Source organism: Lycorma delicatula, chromosome 1 (genome assembly GCF_047948215.1).
Source record: "Lycorma delicatula isolate Av1 chromosome 1, ASM4794821v1, whole genome shotgun sequence".
NCBI classification, from domain to species: domain Eukaryota; kingdom Metazoa; phylum Arthropoda; class Insecta; order Hemiptera; family Fulgoridae; genus Lycorma; species Lycorma delicatula.
In genome coordinates this window covers 244,443,520-244,464,669 of record NC_134455.1, presented here as the reverse complement: position 1 = coordinate 244,464,669, position 21,150 = coordinate 244,443,520, and the positions used below count along the sequence as shown (strand labels likewise).

Here is a 21,150-nt window from a genome sequence, read left to right as displayed (position 1 = left end):
AGGGTTAAAATGAAATATTAATTATGTGAGATTTATTACAATAAAAATTAGAAGAATTGTAAAGTTTTAATAATTTGTTTTTACATAAAGATACTAATACCATATTTTATTATTTTTACCTTGAATTTATTTATATCATTTTGCGATACTGATAACTGAACTGGCCCAAACACTTGATCATCTTGTTTCCTGAATTTGAAACAATTAAATTTTTTTATGAGGATTTCAGTAAAGATAAAGTGTTTGTTCTGCTCTTACACTCTAATTTATACTGTCAAAAATCGACAGTATAAATTACTGGAGTATCACAGTAACACTTTTCAACTCTATGTTTAAAGTTGCATTAGTAACAATGGTCATGATAAAAACAGTTTGGCAAAAAAAAATTAATTTCAAGTGGGATGTATGACTTAATACTAACCATAATCACATTGAACAAAGTGATTATTTTATGCAAAATCTTAATTTGTTTTGTGATAAATCACACCTCACTCTGCATAAACTTCTACAGGGTGTCCTATATAAAACGCAACCCAACCTTATATTGGTAGGTATTGAAATAATAAAAAGGCATGTGTAAATGTAAATGTAATTTTTATTATTACCAACCATTACCTTACATTTAGAGTAAATGTTGGAAGTGGCCGCCATCTTCTTGAATACAAACTTCAATTCTTTTTACAGCGTTTCTTGCAACTTTTTTCAAAGTTTGTGGCTGGATATTTAATACAGCTTGTTCAATATTGACTTTCAATTGTTCAAGTGTCCGTGGTTTGTTGCTGTAGGCTTTTTCTTTGAGGTAACTCCATAGAAAAAAATCCGCCGCAGTCAAATCTGGAGATCTTGGTGGCCACAAGCCTCTACCAAAAAATTCCTCAACGAAATCAGAAGTTGAACCTGTGTAGTGCGATGTCATACCGTCATGTTGTAGCCAGCAGTGTCTGTCTTCCTCTTCCAAGAGTGCAATGAACTGAAATAAAATATCCTGATATTGTTCTGCATTAATGGTGTACTCAAAAAAAATAGGTCCGATTATTTTCTTCTGCGATATCGCGCACCACACGCCCAACTTCTGCGGGTGTAATTGTTTTTCGTGATAAACGTGGGGATTTTCAGCACTCCAAATTCTACTGTTTTGGCTGTTTACGTAGCCATCCAAATAAAACCGTGTTTAATCTGTGAAAAATAACGAATCCGTAACATTAATTCCCTCACGCAGAAATCGACGGAACCATTGACAATATTGTAGCCGTTTTTCTTTGTTGGGCTCAAGGAGTTGATGAACCATTTGAATGCGATAAGGTCATAATTGTAATTGTTTGGTCGCCCGATGAACAGTTGATTTAGACAAATTAATTTCAGCAGACAAACGTCTGATCGATTTATTTGGCGAGGCGAGTAATCGGTCTTTGATTTTAGTGACTGTATCTGTATTCAACACTGATGCAGATCTTTTGTGTTCCTTGTTATTAACAGAACCAGTTTCTTTAAATTTTGCAACTAACCTTAATACTGATGTTTTGTTAGGAGTTGCGTTTTATATGGGACACCCTGTATATGACTTCATAGTTGTAAAGCACTTTTTTAATCACCTTTATCTACATGTATAAATTTTAATATAATAAAATATTTAGCAAAGCATAATGGTTGTAATATGAAATTTACAAATTAATTAATTAGTCAATAAAAATTTAAATAATAAAAAACATAACAACAACAATATTAAAACATGAAAACAAAACAAATAACTTCTCAGAAAAAAATGACATAAAAGTAGTTATTAAACATCTATAACTTACAATATATTACATTTAACAGTTCAAAGAAACATTTAGGCAATTATAAAATCTCACTTAAGATTGACAATAAAAACATATATATAATAATTTAATTACTAAAAATAAATCTAACTCAAAAAATTAAATTAGGTACTTATGACATTAGTACCTATAACTGTAAAGAATGTTGTAAAAAGTTAAAGCAGTTATTAACCAAAAACTGTTTTTACTGTATTGAAGAATTCCTTTTCATCTCTTAAGTTAGGTAAATTTAAGGATGATATTCTAACCTTAATGATTCATTTTTTACGAAGGTTATTTTTTTCAAGGTTCAATCAGTCGCAAAATAAAAACCCCCATAAAAACCGGATGAACCTTTGTGCATATGTGTTGCGCAGTGCCTCCAGTATGGTCTTCAATCACACCGTGTCACTTCGTTTACTTCTGAACACGCAGCTAGCATGTAAACATGTCTGCAGCAATAGCATCTCCTGCCAAGTGTGAAGTGCGTGCAGTAATTCAATTTCTTCAGGCTGAGGGGTGTAATGCAGTTGAAATTCATAGACGAATAAATAATGTGTACGGTGAAACTTCAATGAGTGACAGCAAAGTGCGACAATGGTGCAGAAACTTTAAAGCAGGACGTACAGATGTTCATGATACAGGTGGTCAGGGAAGGAAGCAAGTTTCAACCGATGATCTCGAGCAAATGGATGAGGCAATTTGAAAAAATTGTTGGTTCACAATTTCTGTATTGAGCGATTTGTTTCCTGAAATTTCAAGGTCAGCTCTGTACACCATTGTGAGTGAGAGACTTCAGTAGCGCAAACTGTGTGCGAGATGGGTTCCCAAGATGCTGTCCGACCATCACAAAACAATGAGAATGAACGCCTCCCTAACGTTTTTCCAGCGCTACCACAATGAAGGAGAAGAGTTTTTGAATAAAATTGTCACAGGGAACAATTGTCATGGGTCCACTTCGAAACTGAAGAAGCAAAAGAACAATCCAAACAGTGGATGCATTCTCATTCTCCCAGTAAACGAAAGAAGTTCAAGCAAACCTTCTCCAACAGAAAGTGTATGGCTACTGTGTTCTGGGACCGGAATGGAGTTCTCTTGGTGGAATTCATGGAACGTGGCATGACCATCACTCCAGTCTCATACTGCGTGACTCTTCAACGACTACTACGGGAAATTCATAATAAGCGGAGAGGAATGTTGTCATCAGGCACTGTCTTTCTCCATGACAATGCTCGGCCGCACACTGCAGCTGTAACAAAGAAGTTCCTGCAGCGTTTTCATTGGGAAGTGTTTGATCACCCACCATACAGCCCGGACTTGGCTCCACCCAATTTTCACCTCTTTGCTCACATGAAACGCTGGCTAGGAGGACAACATTTTGGCACAGACATTGAGCTGCAGACCAGCATAGAAACATGACTGTAAACACAGGCCGCTCCGTTCTATGAGGGTATTGGAAAGTTGGTACCATGCTACTACAAATGTCTAAATCGAAGTGGCGACTATGTAGAGAAATAGCGTAACTATGTAAGTACTTGTTACAAATAAAAAATTTTTTATTTTCACTGTGGTTTTAATTTTGTGACCGATCGGACTTTGAAAAAATATAACCCTCATATTTTGAAAAATAAATTGTTGGATGTGTGTGTGTATTAAATGAAACATAAACCACCAAAGTACAGTAAGTAGATAAGTTAAAATTACCATATTAATTCCAAGAATTGATTTTTGTGGGATCTCGAATCTTCAGTTGTTATTAAATTCTTAATTATATAAAACATATTTATTTATGATTTGTTAATTAACTGGTGTCTAGTAAGACAGGAGAATTTGCATATGCATAAATAATAAATTTTAAGATTTTCAATAAATAATTTTGCCCAATTAACAAATAAATATGTTTTAATATATAATTATAGAATTTAATAACAACTGAAGATGTGAGATCCTGACGAAATTGATTCTTGGAATTAATATGGTAAGTTTAACTTATCTATTTACTGTGTTTTGGTGGTTTGTATTTCATTTAATATTAAATTGTATTAGCATAGTGGTAAAAATGTTAATGAACTGTTTGAATTTTCAATATATATATATATATATATATATATATATATATAAATTTTAACATAATAAATCAGTGACTTCGTAAAAATTACTATATTTTTAAAATTGGCAAGATCAGTTTAATAAAAGTTGAAAATTTAAAACAGATATATAATTTTATTAAAAGTTTTCATGTATCTGAATTAAATTATCAACATTTAAGAGTGAATTAAATTAGCAACATTATAAAGAGGGCGTTCATCACGGTAAGATCTATTTTTCTTTTGCTGCTAATTTAACAAAAAATTTATTTTATAATCTATCTGTGAATTCATCAACTTATGCTAAATTTGGAATTAGAGTATTTTTCTAGCTTTCTACTTCACTAACAGATCTATTTAAAAGATTTCCAATTTTTTTCTATATTATTTATGGTGCATTAGTTTTATTATGAATGTTAGTTATATTTTAGTGTTTTGCTGCTACTCCATGGCAGGGTGGTAATGAAAAACTTGGCTTTCATCCAGAGGTTCAGAATTTGTGTCTCAATCAGATATGGCTTTTTTACATGATGTAAAAATTCATTACCATCCACCATAGTAAATATTATTGGGTATCAGCCTGTTGTTGCAATTATATGTATAAATTAATATGTTCTGATATGTTTAAAAAATCTTGCTTTAAATGATCAATCTATTCACTTGGTCAAGCTTTATACAAACTTCATAATATGATTGTTAAATTAAATGAGAGTAAAAGTCTTTATGAAGCATGTGCTTTTAAGTAAGGCCACTTCAAGTTTGCTGCTGATTTATATTTTGGAAACAGACAGCACTTATATAGCATGTTTATTAGTATCAGTAGTCATCTACTGGCAACAACAGTCCAATGATATTTACATTAGTAGCCATACATAACCTAATTGAAATGAGTGCTACAATAATAAATAGTCATGTAGATTACAAGGTTTGAGCAGTAATTTGTTCTTTAATAGTGAAAATAAAAATCTTAAATGAACTCTACAAAGAAATTTCTGATGTTTATGGTCCAAAATGTTATTTATAAATATAAAGTTTAAGAAAGGATGTCATTTGTTTCAACAAGGCAGGATGAATGTTCATGATGAGAACACCAGTTGCTCGTCTGTGACTACAAATTATTTGTTTTGAAAAGTGAACAAAAAAAATTTATAAAACAGAGGATTTACAGTTTCTCAATCAAGTGAATTTTCAAACATCTTCCATTCAGTGATTTACAAAATTTTAATGAAAAAACTGGTTTCAGAAAGTTATACACTAGATGGCTGCCAAAAATGTAAACAGATGAACAGAAGGAAAAAGACATTGCTGCAGTTCACAAGCATTTCACAGAACTATCAAGATGAGGGAGTTAACAGCCACACTGAATTTGGAGAAGAGACTTGGATATTCAATAACCATGCAGAAACAAAGCATCAGTGGATACAGTGGCAACATACATCTCTGAGGCTCAATTGGTTTAAGAATGAACTTCAGAGAGGAAGAATATGGGCACTGATTTTGAGACAATAAAGGTATGTTAATTTTAATTTGTTCCTTGATCAAGGAAATAATGTAAATGTATTATGTATGATTGTAATTATGTACTGTAAAACTCTAAAAAGAACTTCCTGGCAACCAAGATTGCCTGATCTAACACTTTTCGATTTTTGCGTCTGGGATTGGATGAAAAATATTGTACAAAAAAAAAAAAACATTCTCATGAGGAATTAATTGTCTACATTATGAATGAGGCTGAGCAACTTAAGAACAAAACTAAAAAGGGCAACCTGAACTAAAAAGAAGAACTAAAAAGGGCAACAAAAGCAGTAGAGAAACATGCCAAGAAATATTTTGAAAATGGCGGGCTTTTTTTTGAACATTTATTATAAACTGATACATAAAATGCACTTTGGTTTAGTGTACCGTTTCTAAACAAATTTTGAATTTTTCAAACTTTTGTTTTACTTAACTTATCTATGATCAGAATTAAATTCTCTACAAGTTTTGTTTAAAAGTTTTATGAGTTCATTATCCATTTAACAAAGTTACTATACTTCAAACCTAAAAAAAATGTGTTTTTCGTCACCAAATGTTTCTGTTTTACACTTGAAATGAAAAATAAGGTAGATACAATTCTAGGACCTGTTTTATTTGATTTTTCAGGTGAAAAATCATAAAAAAGTTTATTCCTTATTTAACTAAAAATTTCAATATGACCTCAATTCATCAGGGTAGCTGAAATCTGAGCAAAATCTTTCAATAGCTGTAACTTGCAAATGAAGCATTTTAGAATATACATTTACATGAACTTTTTCCATTATTTTCATAAGCAGAATAGGTTATGAAAGTGCTGGTAGAACTTCGTGATACACTCTTTATACATATATGTATTTATATGTACAGGTTTTAAAAATTGTAATTTAAAGTATCATACAATAAACTTCCAAAATCAGTAATAAAACTAACAAAACAGAACTCATCAAACTGAGAGACATTTATTGATATTACATTTAATGTAAAACAATATGTATTCAAGCAGTACATGTAAAGAAAGAAAAATAAAATATTTTAATTTTTTAAAAAAAGCCCACCTATCAACTATGTTACTAGGATAAAGATACTACAAAAAATTCCAAACTCTATGCTGATTTCAGAATGTAAAAATTTAAAGAACTGCAAAGTTGTATTTTTTTTTTAACTTTTCAATATTGTTTTCTCTAGTTATTATTGTTTTAAATTTTAATTTATAATTTTCTAGTCTTATTTTTGTTTGAAATATGGATAGGCCTAGATAAACACGCCTTTAAAAACCACTAGCAAGAAATAAAAGTCTAGAAACCTGCATCTTTATAAAAATAAGAAAAAGAATGCAGAGAAACAACTTAAAGAGACTACTCGATTAAACTTATACTATTACCTTAAGCACGAGCTAAAGTTCTCTAGAGTGCATGAATACTCGTACATGTTATCTTTTAATCCTAAGTTTACCAACTAGTTCCTTGAATTTTGTCTTGAGAGTACTTTAAATATTATAATGACATTATGCTACATATTGTTAATTCTATATTAAGCAATAATGACAACAAAAAAAGAAGAAAAGAAAAATATCTTCAACTCATTAATGTAGGAAACTATTTTTTTTTTTTTTTTTACAAGTAATGTAACATACATTATCTGTAAAAAAATTTATAACAGAATCTTTTCTATCAAATAAAAAAAAATCTTTGAAATCAGTCCAATTTGTAATTGTCAGACTTAGATAAAAAAAATAAATATGTATATACAGGTCAAATTTGTGAGTATATCTTTTTTTGAAGTTGGTTAGAAACTTCCAATTTTCTAAGTAATATTCACTTAGAATATTTGAAAAAGAGTTAATTATTATTTTAAAGAATTACTTTTTTTATTTCTGAATGCTTAAAAGAAAAATATCATATTCATAACAATGCTTCAATGCAAATACTTCAAATGAATACCGTAACAATTAATCGTAAGAATAAACAGTATTTTGAAACAAATTGGTCTTTTTGTTTGATCTTACTTTTGTTCTAATATTTCAAGGTCCCATTTATAAAATGCTGCAACTTTTAATGCTAGTACTTTTAAGGACAAATTTTTGCTACTCAATTTGTTGGATGAGGATTTAATAGAATCTGTATTTAATTTATTTGGATCCTGGCCATTGCCATCTACATTTATCGTCTCAGGTTCTTTGGTCTGGTCCGGAATAGTAAGAAATTTTATAATAAGATCTGGTCCTGATGGATCTGAAACAGTGTCAAAAAAAGCATAAGTACAGAAATTATTTAACAATATAATTTTTGTATATCATCCACTAATAAGTTATTCCATAAACAAACTGTATTATATCTTAAGCATCAATGTATTCACTGCAATAATGGAAGGCTATCACTACTGCAATGAAACAATTGCGACAACAATGAAAAATATTTTAAATATATGTTAAATCTCTTCAAAAATCTGGGCAAATTTTTTTACTACAGAAAAATTTGAGATTATGTAAGAATACACTTCAGCTACACCAAAGAGTGGAATGAAAATTTTGCTAGGCTCTTATGATACATTTTACAGAGATTTGGAGTTAAATTTGCCCCCAAATCTTGAAACTGGGATTCAAAAACAGGAAAGAGGAAGAAAAGTCTGGAAATGCCCATTCTTCTAATTTTGATAAAAATAAGATATCACCTAATTTTACTACCAATTTCAGGCATTACTCTGTAGCAGCCACAGTGTATAAATGAATAAACTTGATTATGAGCTATTCAATTACTTAGAATTCTCTTAAGTTTTTCACCTTTTTCTTTTTCTATTTAGTCTCCAGAACCACCATAAGGTATTACGTCAGAGGATGAATGAGGATGATGTGTATGAATGTAAATGAAGTGTAGTCTTGTAGTCTCAGGTCCACCATTCCTGAGATGTATGGTTAATTGAGACCCAATCATCACAGAACACCAGTATCCATGATCTAGTATTCATATACTTATAAAGGTAATTGCCTTTACTAGGATTTAAAACTTAGAACTCATGACTTCAAAATCAGCTGATTTGCAATAATGAGTTCACTAGACCAACCCGGTGGGTTTAAGTTTTTCACCTAACTCACTTTCACAGCTGAACTCGCTTTACTTTTTCATTCCTTTCCTTTGTGGTTGAATTTTAACTTGAATTCTTCTCAAAAATTTCTAAGAAATAAGATTTTTTGTGCCGATACACGAAACTCAGCTGCACTTTTACAAGGATAGATTTTTTAGGTGATATGTTAGTGTTTATATTTTTTTAATATTAAGAGACACTGTGTATGTTAATACTAATTAAAGTCCAACACAGCACATTGCTACCTATCTGAATGGTAACTGAACCCAGCATTTAATGTTTAACTATGATGATCTCGTTGAGCAACTGGATGAGGCAATTTGAGAAAATTGTTGGTTCACAATTTCTGTATTGAGCGATTTGTTTCCTGAAATTTCAAGGTCAGCTCTGTACACCATTGTGAGTGAGAGACTTCAGTACCGCAAACTGTGTGCGAGATGGGTTCCCAAGATGCTGTCCGACCATCACAAAACAATGAGAATGAACGCCTCCCTAGCGTTTTTCCAGCGCTACTACAATGGAGGAGAAGAGTTTTTGAATAAAATTGTCACAGGGAACAAGACATGGGTCCATTTCGAAACTGAAGAAGCAAAAGAACAATCCAAACAGTGGATGCATTCTCATTCTCCCAGTAAACGAAAGAAGTTCAAGCGAACCTTCTCCAACAGAAAGTGTATGGCTACTGTGTTCTGGGACCGGAATGGAGTTCTCTTGGTGGAATTCATGGAACGTGGCATGACCATCACTCCAGTCTCATACTGCGTGACTCTTCAACGTCTACAACGGGCAATTCATAATAAGCGGAGAGGAATGTTGTCATCAGGCACTGTCTTTCTCCATGACAATGCTCGGCCGCACACTGCAGCTGTAACAAAGAAGTTCCTGCAGCGTTTTCGTTGGGAAGTGTTTGATCACCCACCATACAGCCCGGACTTGGCTCCATCTGATTTTCACCTCTTTGCTCACATGAAACGCTGGCTAGGAGGACAACATTTTGGCACAGACATTGAGCTGCAGACCAGCATAGAAACATGGCTGAAAACACAGGCGGCTACGACAAATGTCTAAATCGGAGTGGCGACTATGTAGAGAAATAGTGTAACTATGTAAGTACTAGTTACAAATAAAAAATTTTTTATTTTCACTGTGGTTTTAATTTTGTGACCGATCGGACCTTGAAAAATAAATAACCCTCGTATTTTACGAGGGTTATATAGTGGAATCAAGTTATTAAAAAATGGAATTACAGTATTTTTTTATCTGAACTGTCCTATTTAGTATCAGTCAAGTGATTTTGTAGTTTTAAATTTGACAAGAAGCAGCTTCACATCTCTTCTGCCACTGCTCAAGACTCTTGGTGAAAATGACATCTATTTTCACCTGATGCAAGTGTTTTACCAAATCCTTAATGTTCATAGATTCAGATATTGCCACCTTCTGGTAATACATATATTTAAGAATTATTCTGCTTGTTAAATAAAGGAAAATTAATTTCCATGAGTTATTAAGATTTTTTAATCATAAAATATGTATATAAATTTTTTCAGTCTTGCAAAATCCTGCATATCCAGATAAAATTATTAATACTGATTTTGAACTGCTGGGCCAATAATTGACTTCATCCAAGAAAATAATTTTACATTAATTAAAAATAACAACAGAATATTTGAAACATTCAATCAATTACAATTCATACGTTTTAATATTAACAATCACCTTGGAAAATCTTTTTTTTTAACCTTATTATTACTGGTTTTTTTTTTTTAATGATTACATTTGTTTTATTAAATTCATGCTTCAGTTAAAATATAAATTTATTCAAAATTGATTTACCTTTAATTTATTTTTCAAGAAAATAGCTTGACCATCCTGATCCCCGTAGGGGAAGAAACCCTCTACCATCCCATCTGTTCTTTGCCCTTATGGGGTTTACCAGATAACCCCTTCACCACAAAAAAAAAGGTAAAGGCATTTTGAAGATAACACCTTTACAGGGTTATCTTTGAAATCTCGCTTTTGACATATTCCAGTCTGCTTTGGCCAGGATGCCACTGATGTAAATGCTACAAATGACATTCCCATCAGTGTACTACTATTTAATGAACTCAAAACAAAACACATCTTACTGAGTCTTAAGTAAGACTGAAAGGATCTAACTAAAAATAAGGTAAAAGTGAGTACAACACAACATGAAACATAAAAATATTGCACAGAACAATAACAACTCAGTAACTTTGAAATGAAACAATGAACAAATACAATAAGAAAAACATAATTAATAAAACAAAACAAAAACAGAATACGTGAGAAATCCAAGCAGACCCTCAGCAATCCTTTCTATACTTTGTAAAACTCTCCACTATTGCCCATTCAAGTTCTCCAGTTTACATGGCTTCTCTAGTATAAAACATTTTTTTGCACATTACTGCAGTTAAAAGTTGCTTTTTAGCTGGCTTAATAGCTTTCCATCAGCTGTAAGAAGTCAATATCTGACAACTGTCACATGTAAGTCTGGTCCACTGGATACTAGTTCTTGATTTAACTCTATAGCAGATAATTTTATATCAAGTTTACTTTTTCTCACTAATAACCCCCGGGTCTGCAGTTAAGATTTTTTTCCACAGCGGATGTATGAATGTTTTTGGAGTGTGTGTGAAAAATGCCATGCCTGACTGGGATTCGAACCCAGGACCTCTGGGTGAAAGGCCGAGATGCTACCACTCAAGCCACAGAGGCCGGCTCTCACTAATAACCTATCCTATATTGGAGATGTTTTTTTTTTTATGGCCACATTTGCCTTTCCTTTAAGGTGAAAAGGAACTAGTTTCTTTAAATTATTTTAAAATAGCATTCACTATCTCTGGTCCAACAGCACACTGAAGCTGTCTTGTCGTGTCATACTGGTATGGTCAGAAAGACAAACAATTTTCAAATGCTTTCTTGGAGTTATGTCCATTATTATATATACAAGATATACAGAATAAAAAATAAGAAAATATGATTTTATAATGAAAAATAAAGTAAACTTTCACAAAATACTATTTATAACAAAAAAATTGCCAAATAACTAAAGAAAAATAATCTCATATTACACAGACAACTTAAAGAATGGGTGTGGTCAAGCAGTCTAATCACAACATAGAAATAAACAAAAAATTTGCAGTGTTCATATTAATTTGCACGGTACTGTGTGTGTGTATATATATATATATATATATATATATATATATATATATATATATAAAATCTATTACAAACAGTTGAGCAGCTGGAATGGTAGTATTGAGTAAAATTTTGTTAGTGAGAGAATAAATAATGCACATTTTGTGGTTATTAAGTTATTTTATTTCTAAATTGTTTAAATACAAGAGATTAATCTCATTTTTAAATTAATCAGTAACTGAGGAATACTGATTAATTGCTCAAACAATGAAAATTAGCTTTAAAATGAACTTATGATCTGGAACTCAACATACATAATGTTTTAACATTTTTTTTTAAATCTATATTTCCATTAAATGGTGCCAAAGTATCAAAAGAAAATTTTGTATGAAGTGAATATGTATATTTTCTTGCTTTCTGAATTCAACTGCCTGAATTCAGTGGACTTAATCTTCACATAACCTGATTAAAATTTTACTACTATTATTACTGTTTACTACTTGATGAAAACAGGCAGACTGTTTTTAATAATGTGATTATATAATACCATGTTTAATACTTAATAATCTTTCCTAAAAAAAAACGTTTAATCTGAAAAGTTTGCTTCAAAGATTGCAGCTAGTAAACAGCAATAAAAATAGCAAAATTTAAAGAAACATTGATTCAGAACGTCAATGATTCAAATTTAAAACTGTAAAATTATTAAAAAAAGAAGAAGGAGAAAAATAACTGTTAATAATTATTAATTTAGATTGTAATTTCAACATTTTTTTACATAATTCTAGGTATTTTAATTCTGGATTTGAATGCTAGATCGTGGATACCGGTGTTCTTTGGTGGTTGGGTATCAATTAACCACACATCTCAGGACTGGTCAAACTGAGAATGTACAAGACCACACTTCATTTACACTCATACATATCATCCTCATTCATCCTCTGAAGTATTATCTAAAAACGGTAGTTACCGGAGGCTAAACAGGAAAAAAAGAAGAAAGGTATTTTAATTCTAAAAACAATTATATGAGTTAAGATTTTGATTTTCAAATACCTAGCAGAATATTATATATTCTAGTATATTAATACCTAGTAGCAGGAATATTATTTTCATAAATCAGAGAGATCAACATATTGCATAAATTGTTTTCTTATTATATTTAACATTACTCAGATCATTTATGGTATTAAATATTTTATAGATTTTGATTACTTATGCCTAATTAAAGTTTAGGTCTTAAAAACTGATATAATTAAAAAGGATTAAAGCAGAGAGAATGAATTGCAGATTGGTCAATAACACGTTAAGTTAAATAGCACAGAGAAAATGTGAAAGAAGAAAAATTTAATTTTTAATGGGCCAGTGTACAACAAAAATGACAGTGTAAAGATAGTAATTAAGAATCTTTGTAATAATCTTTTGAAGGTGAGGTAAAACATTTGAATAAATTGAATATACAAACTAGGAACTAACATGACAAAAAGAGTTCACTTACTGTTGAAAATATTTCATAATGAAAAACTGCTAAAAAGCTGAATGGAAAAAATACACTGTGCACAGAAATTTTTCAGAGATTGAAGATGAAGAAAATAGAATTAGCAAAGTTGAAAAAGGAAATAGAGAAGTGATGGAAGAAAGAACATAGCAGGAGGAAAATGTTCAGAAACTGTCTCAGCCAACAGGGAAAGGCAGAAGAGGGTTTATGAATAATGTTGATGTGAAGATAATACTGAGAAAGAAAACTGTCCACTTAAAATTTTGCCATTTAATATTAAAATTTGAATTCAATAAAATTGAATTATTTGATTTTGTAAGTAATTTATATGATGTTTTCTTATCTTTGAGATGTGTGTTTAACTGGGAGATATTGAACAGCAGGAAAAACGTTTTGGCACATATAATATACCATAATTACTGGCAATAACATCATATGCATGTGGTAAGTACAACTTTATTATAATTCTACTATAAATAAGAATACAATTCACATGGAATGATATTATGAGCAATAGTAATAAGAAGTGTACTATGATGCCAGTGTTCCTTAAGACAGAAATTGACAAGATGGAGAAAGTAGATTAGATAAATATTTAGAATCTATTTAAAGAACCTGCGAAGAGGTAATAAATATTTTGCTGATTGGGATTTCAATGGTAGATTAGCAGTTTACAAGTTCCAGAGAAATCCAGTAACTAAGGTATAGTGATTTAAAGATGTAATATTAAATATGGAGGGTGAGCAGATAACTAACTTTTTAATAAATTTAATTTAGTTACTTTGAACCGGAGGAAAAGTGTCAGATCTGATTAATTATTGTATTTAGCTAAAAGAGGTTCATTAACATCTGATCTTTAAATTTGGATTTACTAGCCACAGGCCTTTTAAAGAGTTATTTGGTAGAAATGACTAGTCAATTGAACCATATGCTATCCTTGAAGTTAGATGAATATGTTTTACCTTTAATCCTAACATTAAAAAAAAAAACATGGGAAAAATACAATATATTTAAAAAATAAATTAAACATGTCTATTATGTAAGTATAAGTGCTACAAAATGTACAGAAAGCTCTTGTATGTATGAAAATATATACAATGATATATGAAGAAGTAAGTGACAAATAGTTAAATAAAAAGATTGAAAATAATCCTATTAGTTTGTTGAAGAGGTTTGATGGGGAGTACAAAAAGGGAAAAGGCAAGAGAAAAGGCGTTTACTGATCTAAACAATTTTAGAGAAAGTAACTCCAATTTTGTTGGGCTAGAATATATTTAGAAAAATAAATTTAAACCTAAGTCATTGGTTAACTATTTTAGTAAACTTCTTGACATCAAGGAGATTCAAGGTTAAGAAATCTACAGTCTATGTGATGAGATGTCTGGTAGATGAGAAACTTGGTGAAAACTTTATTTAAAAAAAATAAAATTAAAGTTAAAAATAATGAAGGGCTAGATTTAGATAAAGATCTTTATAAATTAAAAACCCCTTAACCAGATGTATTTAGTTAATGTTTCATTTATTAAACAAAATATTATAATAGAAATTGACCATAGCTTTTTTAAATATACAGTACTTCATAAAATCCATTTCAAAAAGAAGGCCTCTAAGATAAAGTTGAAAACTACTAGGAAATATATTTCATAACTACTTTTAATTATCATTTTCTATAATTACAACATTTTATTTTTAATATTTTAATTATTAAATAATCTTTATCATTTTAATTAGTACTTTTACAAAGATTAGAAAACTGGGCAATTAACAATAGAAACTGAACTACCAAATAAGGTTTCAGAGAAGGTATTTTGTGTTGAACAAAGCTTCATTTTGCATACCGCAATAAATAATAAATTAATTGGTAGTAAAAACATTTATCTTTTATACATAATCTGAAAACTGGATTTAGTCATGTAAACTTAAATTGTTAATCTTAGCCATAAATTAGTGACAACATTTACCATATTTGCAGGAAAAGAAAATTAACAGAAATTCCGTTACACTATCTATGTAACTAGAAATTTTGTTTCCAACATTTTTTTCAGTTGTAAATCTTTTTTGGAATTCCTCAAGTTTACATGAAGACTGGATGAATGGGGGAGAGGATGAGGAACAATGGGCATCTTATTTTTTGACAAAAATTGTTGAACACAGAAAGTGGTGTAGCAGGGGAATTGGTGCAAAAACCACATTTCTGAGTATTTTTGTTGCACACTCTTTAAGTAATCTTCTCTACATATCCAGGAAGAAATGCTATTTTGCATTGAGCAGGAGGAACAAATTTTCTGGGCAATACCTTTCACATAAAAAAAAAATGAATCAACGTTGTTTCCATCTTCTACTAAACTTGATATATTTTCTTGGTAACAATGACTGCAGTAATTTCCACTAACGTGATTGTTGTTTGGTTTCATTGTTATAATAGTAACATTGGCTCTCCTCCTCTATCATAATCTCTGAAGAAAACCCCGTATCACCTCAAAGTTTATTTTTCAAATTATGGCACATATTACAAGAGGTTATTTCTAAAGTAAAGACAGTTTCATTGTAAAAACATTTATTGTGAAAACATAATAAATATTTCTTATTTCTCTTAAACTACATACCTTTTACTACTTCCGTCTATATAATTGCCATATGAATTACGACATTTACTGTAGCGATACACCAGCTTCAATATACCCTCGTCATATTCTTCTGCTGCCAGTCCATCTAGCCACTGATTAACAGCATTTTTTAGTTCATCGTCACTCGCAAATTGGTTATCACTCAAAAGTTCTTTCAATTTCCCAAAAAAATGGTAATCACAAGGAGCTAAGTCCGGACTACATGGTGGGTGATCGTAATTTTCCCACCCAAATGTTCTCAGTAAATCACGTGTTGGACCTGCAGCATGTGAACGTGTATCATCCAGCAGGACGATGCAGTTGATCAGCCGCCCACATCGCCGATTTTGAATGGCATGCCGTAACTTATGTAGAGTTTTACAGTAGGCTTCTGCATTTATAGTCATTCCACGTGGCATGAGATCAATCAGCAGTATGCCAAACTGATCCCAAATGGCTGTGTCTTGACCATTGTTGGCCTGGTTTAAGATTGAGGATGACGCCATTCACTTGACTGCCGTTTTCTCTCTGGCATATAATACGAAATCCATGTTTCATCGACGGTAACAATTGATTTAAGAAACTCATCACCTTTTTCTGTGTAGCTCATCAAAAATCCCAAAGCAAAACCCATTCGGATTTTTTGTGACGTTCCATTAGGACGTGCACAAACCTTTCTGAAGCCTAAATGGTCGTGAACAATGCGACCAATAACAGCTATTGAAACAGGAAAAAGAAGGTCGGGTCAGAAATCATTTCATCGTCAACACGTTTCAACAGGTCATCGGTGAATATTGAGGGCCGCAAAGAGGTCGATAAAAGGTTGCAAGAGCACTGAGGATGAACCATGCTCCTGATGCCCTGCTGAAGTGAAGACTCCCAAAATGATAAAAAAGATTCATAAAATCGTACTGGAAGACTGCAGATTAAAAGTGTGTGAAATAGCTGAGACTTAAAATATCAAAAGAATGTGTAGGTGTGTGGTGTAACATGTGTAGTAACAACCACATCTAGCGAAAAAAAATATTGATTCACCATGACAATGTACCAGCACATTCATCAGTCATTGCAATGGCTAAAATCAACGAACTAAAGTTCAAATTGCTCATCCACCTTATTTGCCAAATTTAGTACCCAGCAACTACCACCTACTTCCTAACCTCAAAAAATGGCTTGGTTGATTTAAGAGCAACGAGGAAGTTACTGAGCTGTAAATGGGTATTTGAGGAGCTTGATGAATTGCATTATAAAAATGGTATAACTAAATTGGCGCATAAGTATGAAAAATGTATTTGGAGATTATTTTAAAAATAAAACAAAAAAATGTTTTCTTTAAGAGGCTGGAAGCTTATCACCCCACTCTCGTATGTTTTCCAGAGCAAACTGAAAGAATAGTAGTTCTAGGGCATATATATTTATGAATGATAGGTAGTAGGTTTTCACAATACGGACTGCAGTTAGCATTAGAAATCAATTTTTTGTGTCACATTCATACCCACCTACATCTGTCAATTTCAACAATTCAGCCCTCATCTTCGACTACTTGAGATTATGTTTCACTACTTACAGCACATACTCCCATAAATAATTGCTCCACTCTACACTGTTATATTGGATATATCAAGTTTATTTAGGAGCAATTCTTGTCTATGAAGTCTAGGCAATACCCAGTAAGCAACAAATCTGCAAATAGGTTTTTTTCTCAAATTATAATGTTTAAACAAACTACACTTAAACTGTGAAATGTACTTATCACACTACCCTCTCACTTTTTTCTTGTGATTCTCTATTGCTTCAACATGATTAAAACATTTAAAAACATGTGTTATTTAATTTCATATATGTAGCACAGTTTGGACATTTTTTATTTGTTATAAAATTGTGTGATCATACAAAAAATTTAATGATTTAATTTACTACCATCACTGGATATTTCTATAAAAACGTATTGTATTCTAACTGTTGCAGAGTACTTTAAATAAATACACACATTGACGACCAGTAGTTTACTTCCTAAATGTAATTTTAACAACCCACACTAATAAAAACTCTCATATATTACTTGCATTATTTTTTGTTGTTGCCTTTTTATTTTATTTTCTTTACACTACTGTTAATATTGATGCTTGCTCACTATCGATCTAAACAAACCAACATTTCGATTATATCATAACACCCTCCCTCAATCAAAATGTTTACAACAACAAAAATAATACATACAAATATAACAATAAATAATCACTGATGTGAGTTAGCACGGCTAACTCATTTCAGTGATCCCATTCAAAGTAAGACTACACTGAACATGAAATTCAATTGATAATAAAATACCAGAAACTCAATTTCACAGTAAAAGAAGTACAAACACAACAACTGAGAACTAATAATATGAAAATGGATTACGAAAGTCAGAGCTAGTAATTATGAGTTGCAAATCCTTTTTTAAATACCCAATATACATCGGTATATTACTTGATTATCCACTGCATATAAACTATTTAAATACGTTTTTAAATGTTTATTTCATTTCCAATAACATTAGTACTTTCCGATTTCTTTCTAGTAAAAAAATCACAATAAAAACATTATATTTAATGCTTCAACTAACCTGAATTAGGTTTATTTAAATGTTTCTCTAACAAGCCACCACGAGTTGGGTCTAACAGAAATTCAAACCATAAGAGAGTATCTCTAGATATGGGCACTGTTCCAGGTCGTAATAAGTCGACATCCATTCTGCTGTCTGTTTTATGTAAATGAATATCAACATTACAAGCTAACACTACACTCAGCAGGTTTCAAACCCTAGCAAACATAACCTATCTTATTAATCAAAACAATGAGAAAACAGGTTAACCAACTAGTTGGACAAATATTTTATTAAAAAAATCAAACAACATAAAGTTATAATATTTTATCATGATACATAAAAATGATGAAATTCTGTACCTATATCTATTTTTTAAACTTAAAAAAAATATTCAAAAATATTATTTATAACCGTATTCAACTCTTCCTTACTTTCCGTTTAATATGTATCAGTGGCTTTCTTTCTTAATTATACATTTTTTTATTTCTAGTTTCAAGCATATACACAACGTTTCATTTACGTACTTTAGTTATGTTCATACTTTAATTTCTTATTTTAGTCATGTTCATACCAGTAATCTAACCGGTGAAAACAATCGTTTTCGCGGTGTGCGTCTGAGATACTTTGTTCACATGTAAGTAAATTTTGGTAATGCAATTTCAAACTTCATGACTCTTACTATTTAATTTCAGCCTTTGTAATAAATTTTTGATTTTAATTATTAGAGTAGCTTTATCTTTTTTACAACCTTCAGATGGCAGCAATAATTGCAGCTGCTGAACATAACCTAAAGATAACGTTCGGCATTTTAAATATTTACGTTTTTATTATTTTTATAAATTGTGTTGCTTTGAATATTTCGTTACTGTTTGGCATTTCATAATCAATTCCTTAATTTCGAATAAGTAGATTTGTGTAGCCAAGAATGAATTCCCTTGACGAGTTAGCTCAATTTTGTGATACATGCAAATTCTATTAAAACCTTTTACACGTCCAAAATCAAATTGCTTTATTATAATTAATCGAATGACTAATGTTGAATTGATAAAAATGCAGTAATTTTTATATATAATGATTAAATAAACGATTGATGATCGACATATTTGAAAATGAAATTGTGACTGTAAATTTTTCAGCCATACTTGTAGTCTTCATGCCAAACTCTGTAATTTATAGATTATTAGTTATGATTTTAATGTTTATATCACTATTCAGCTGCGTTTCAGAAATAGTGATTCTTATAAGTTTTTCATGTATGTAGTTAATATTGTGTTTTTTCGTTTCTAGCATGTGTTTTCTCAGTTTGATGCAATCATAAATAAACATTTTGTTCTTAAATGTTTTATTATTCAAACATTTATGGAATTATTTGTAACCAAAAGGCGGAATAGTAGTATGTTTGTTAGACATTATAATCAATCAGCTGTAATTCTGATTTCTGTTAGTCTAGAATTCCAAATTTTTGGTTAATGATGAGTGAAGTGTCTATTGGTTGACTTAAAAATCTTTCCCCTTTTAGTCACATTTAAAAATAAGTAATTTTATAATCATCTGAAAAAAGAAAAATAAATTGAATAATTTGATTAAAAGTTTAATAAAATGATATTCTTAAAGAAGCTTTTTAATTTAACATGGATTTAATTTGAATGCAGTATTTGTGATCTTTCAATTGCACACTACTTTGTAGTACTTTTATAACAGTGTAGTTAACAGTATTTAGCTACATTCATACATAACCCATTGGGTTGGTCTAGTGGTGAACGCATCTTCCCAAATCAGCTGATTTGGAAGTCAAGAATTCCAGCATTCAAGTCCTAGTAAAGTCAGTTATTTTTACACGGATTTGAATACTAGATCGTGGATACCGGTATTCTTTGGTGGTTGGGTTTCAATTAACCACACATCTCAGGAATGGTCGAACTGAGACTGTACAAGACTGCACTCATACATATCATTCTTATTCACCTCTGAAGTAATTCCTGGAGGCTAAACAAGAAAAAGAAAGAAAAGTTTACAGAGTTAATTCCCAAAGGCTAAACAGGAAAAAGAAAAAAGAGGTTTACAGAGTATTTTCATTATAAAAGAAATTTTTCTAAAACAGTGTATTTTGCTCCTATTGGATGAAATACTGGAATTTTTCTTGAATGTTTACTCGGTTAAAGTAATATTTTCTTAAAGTTGAAGAATTTTTCTTAATTTCACCGTTGTAAGGAATATAAACAGGATTAAAGTTGTATTCTTATATCTGTTACAATCCTGTTAAGTTATAAGTTTGAAATTAATTTCAGATGGTTCTAAAATTCTTTGAAAACAATTTGTGCTATGTTTTCTGCACCACTTGTTATACCATTAAAGCAGAATTAAGGGTGGATTTATCATTTCCATTCATTTTTGTTAATTCAGGTCGAAAGTAGTTGCAAAAAAACTTTTTAAAAATGCTGAGTTTCTTTTTCACCTAGGGTTTTTTTTTGTTAAAAAATTTACAAGAACAAATGCTTATTACAATTTATAATGTGTATTTGCTTGTTCAGAGTATCTCAGAGACTACCAAACCAACATGAAGAGTTTGCTACTTGTGTATCCCTCCCAGGCCCTCGTAATTTATTCTTTTTGAAATACTGTGATATTTAATTTTTCTTTTTCAAAGTGTAATCTACCGATCTTCACAAAAAAAAACCTTTTTTTGTTTGTGGGCAAAAAACGCCTGGGCGTTATCATCGCCCAGTTTTATTAATAAAAGAGTAAAATAACTCCAAAATAATAAAGCTTATAAGGTGTAAAAGTAATATTAGTCATATAATAAAAATTTATTAAAACA

At 30.8% G+C, this 21,150-nt stretch overlaps 2 protein-coding genes across 2 annotated transcripts in view; one reads left to right on the top strand and one right to left on the bottom strand.

Moving 5' to 3' along the window:
* The window catches only part of IntS8 (integrator complex subunit 8), an 82,116-nt gene extending 63,557 nt beyond the window's left edge, over positions 1–18,559 (bottom strand). The window contains exons 1-2 of the mRNA XM_075374983.1: positions 18,351–18,559; positions 7,407–7,632 (exon numbers count right to left, since the gene is read on the bottom strand). Coding sequence (XP_075231098.1) covers positions 7,407–7,632; positions 18,351–18,477 — 353 coding nt within the window. The 5' untranslated portion in view covers positions 18,478–18,559. The remainder of the gene's footprint in view (positions 1–7,406; positions 7,633–18,350) is intronic.
* A 322-nt stretch (positions 18,560–18,881) lies between these two features.
* Cse1 (chromosome segregation 1) overlaps positions 18,882–21,150 on the top strand; it is a 120,352-nt gene continuing 118,083 nt past the window's right edge. The window contains exon 1 of the mRNA XM_075374972.1: positions 18,882–18,966. The gene's annotated coding sequence lies outside the window, so the exon portion shown is untranslated. The remainder of the gene's footprint in view (positions 18,967–21,150) is intronic.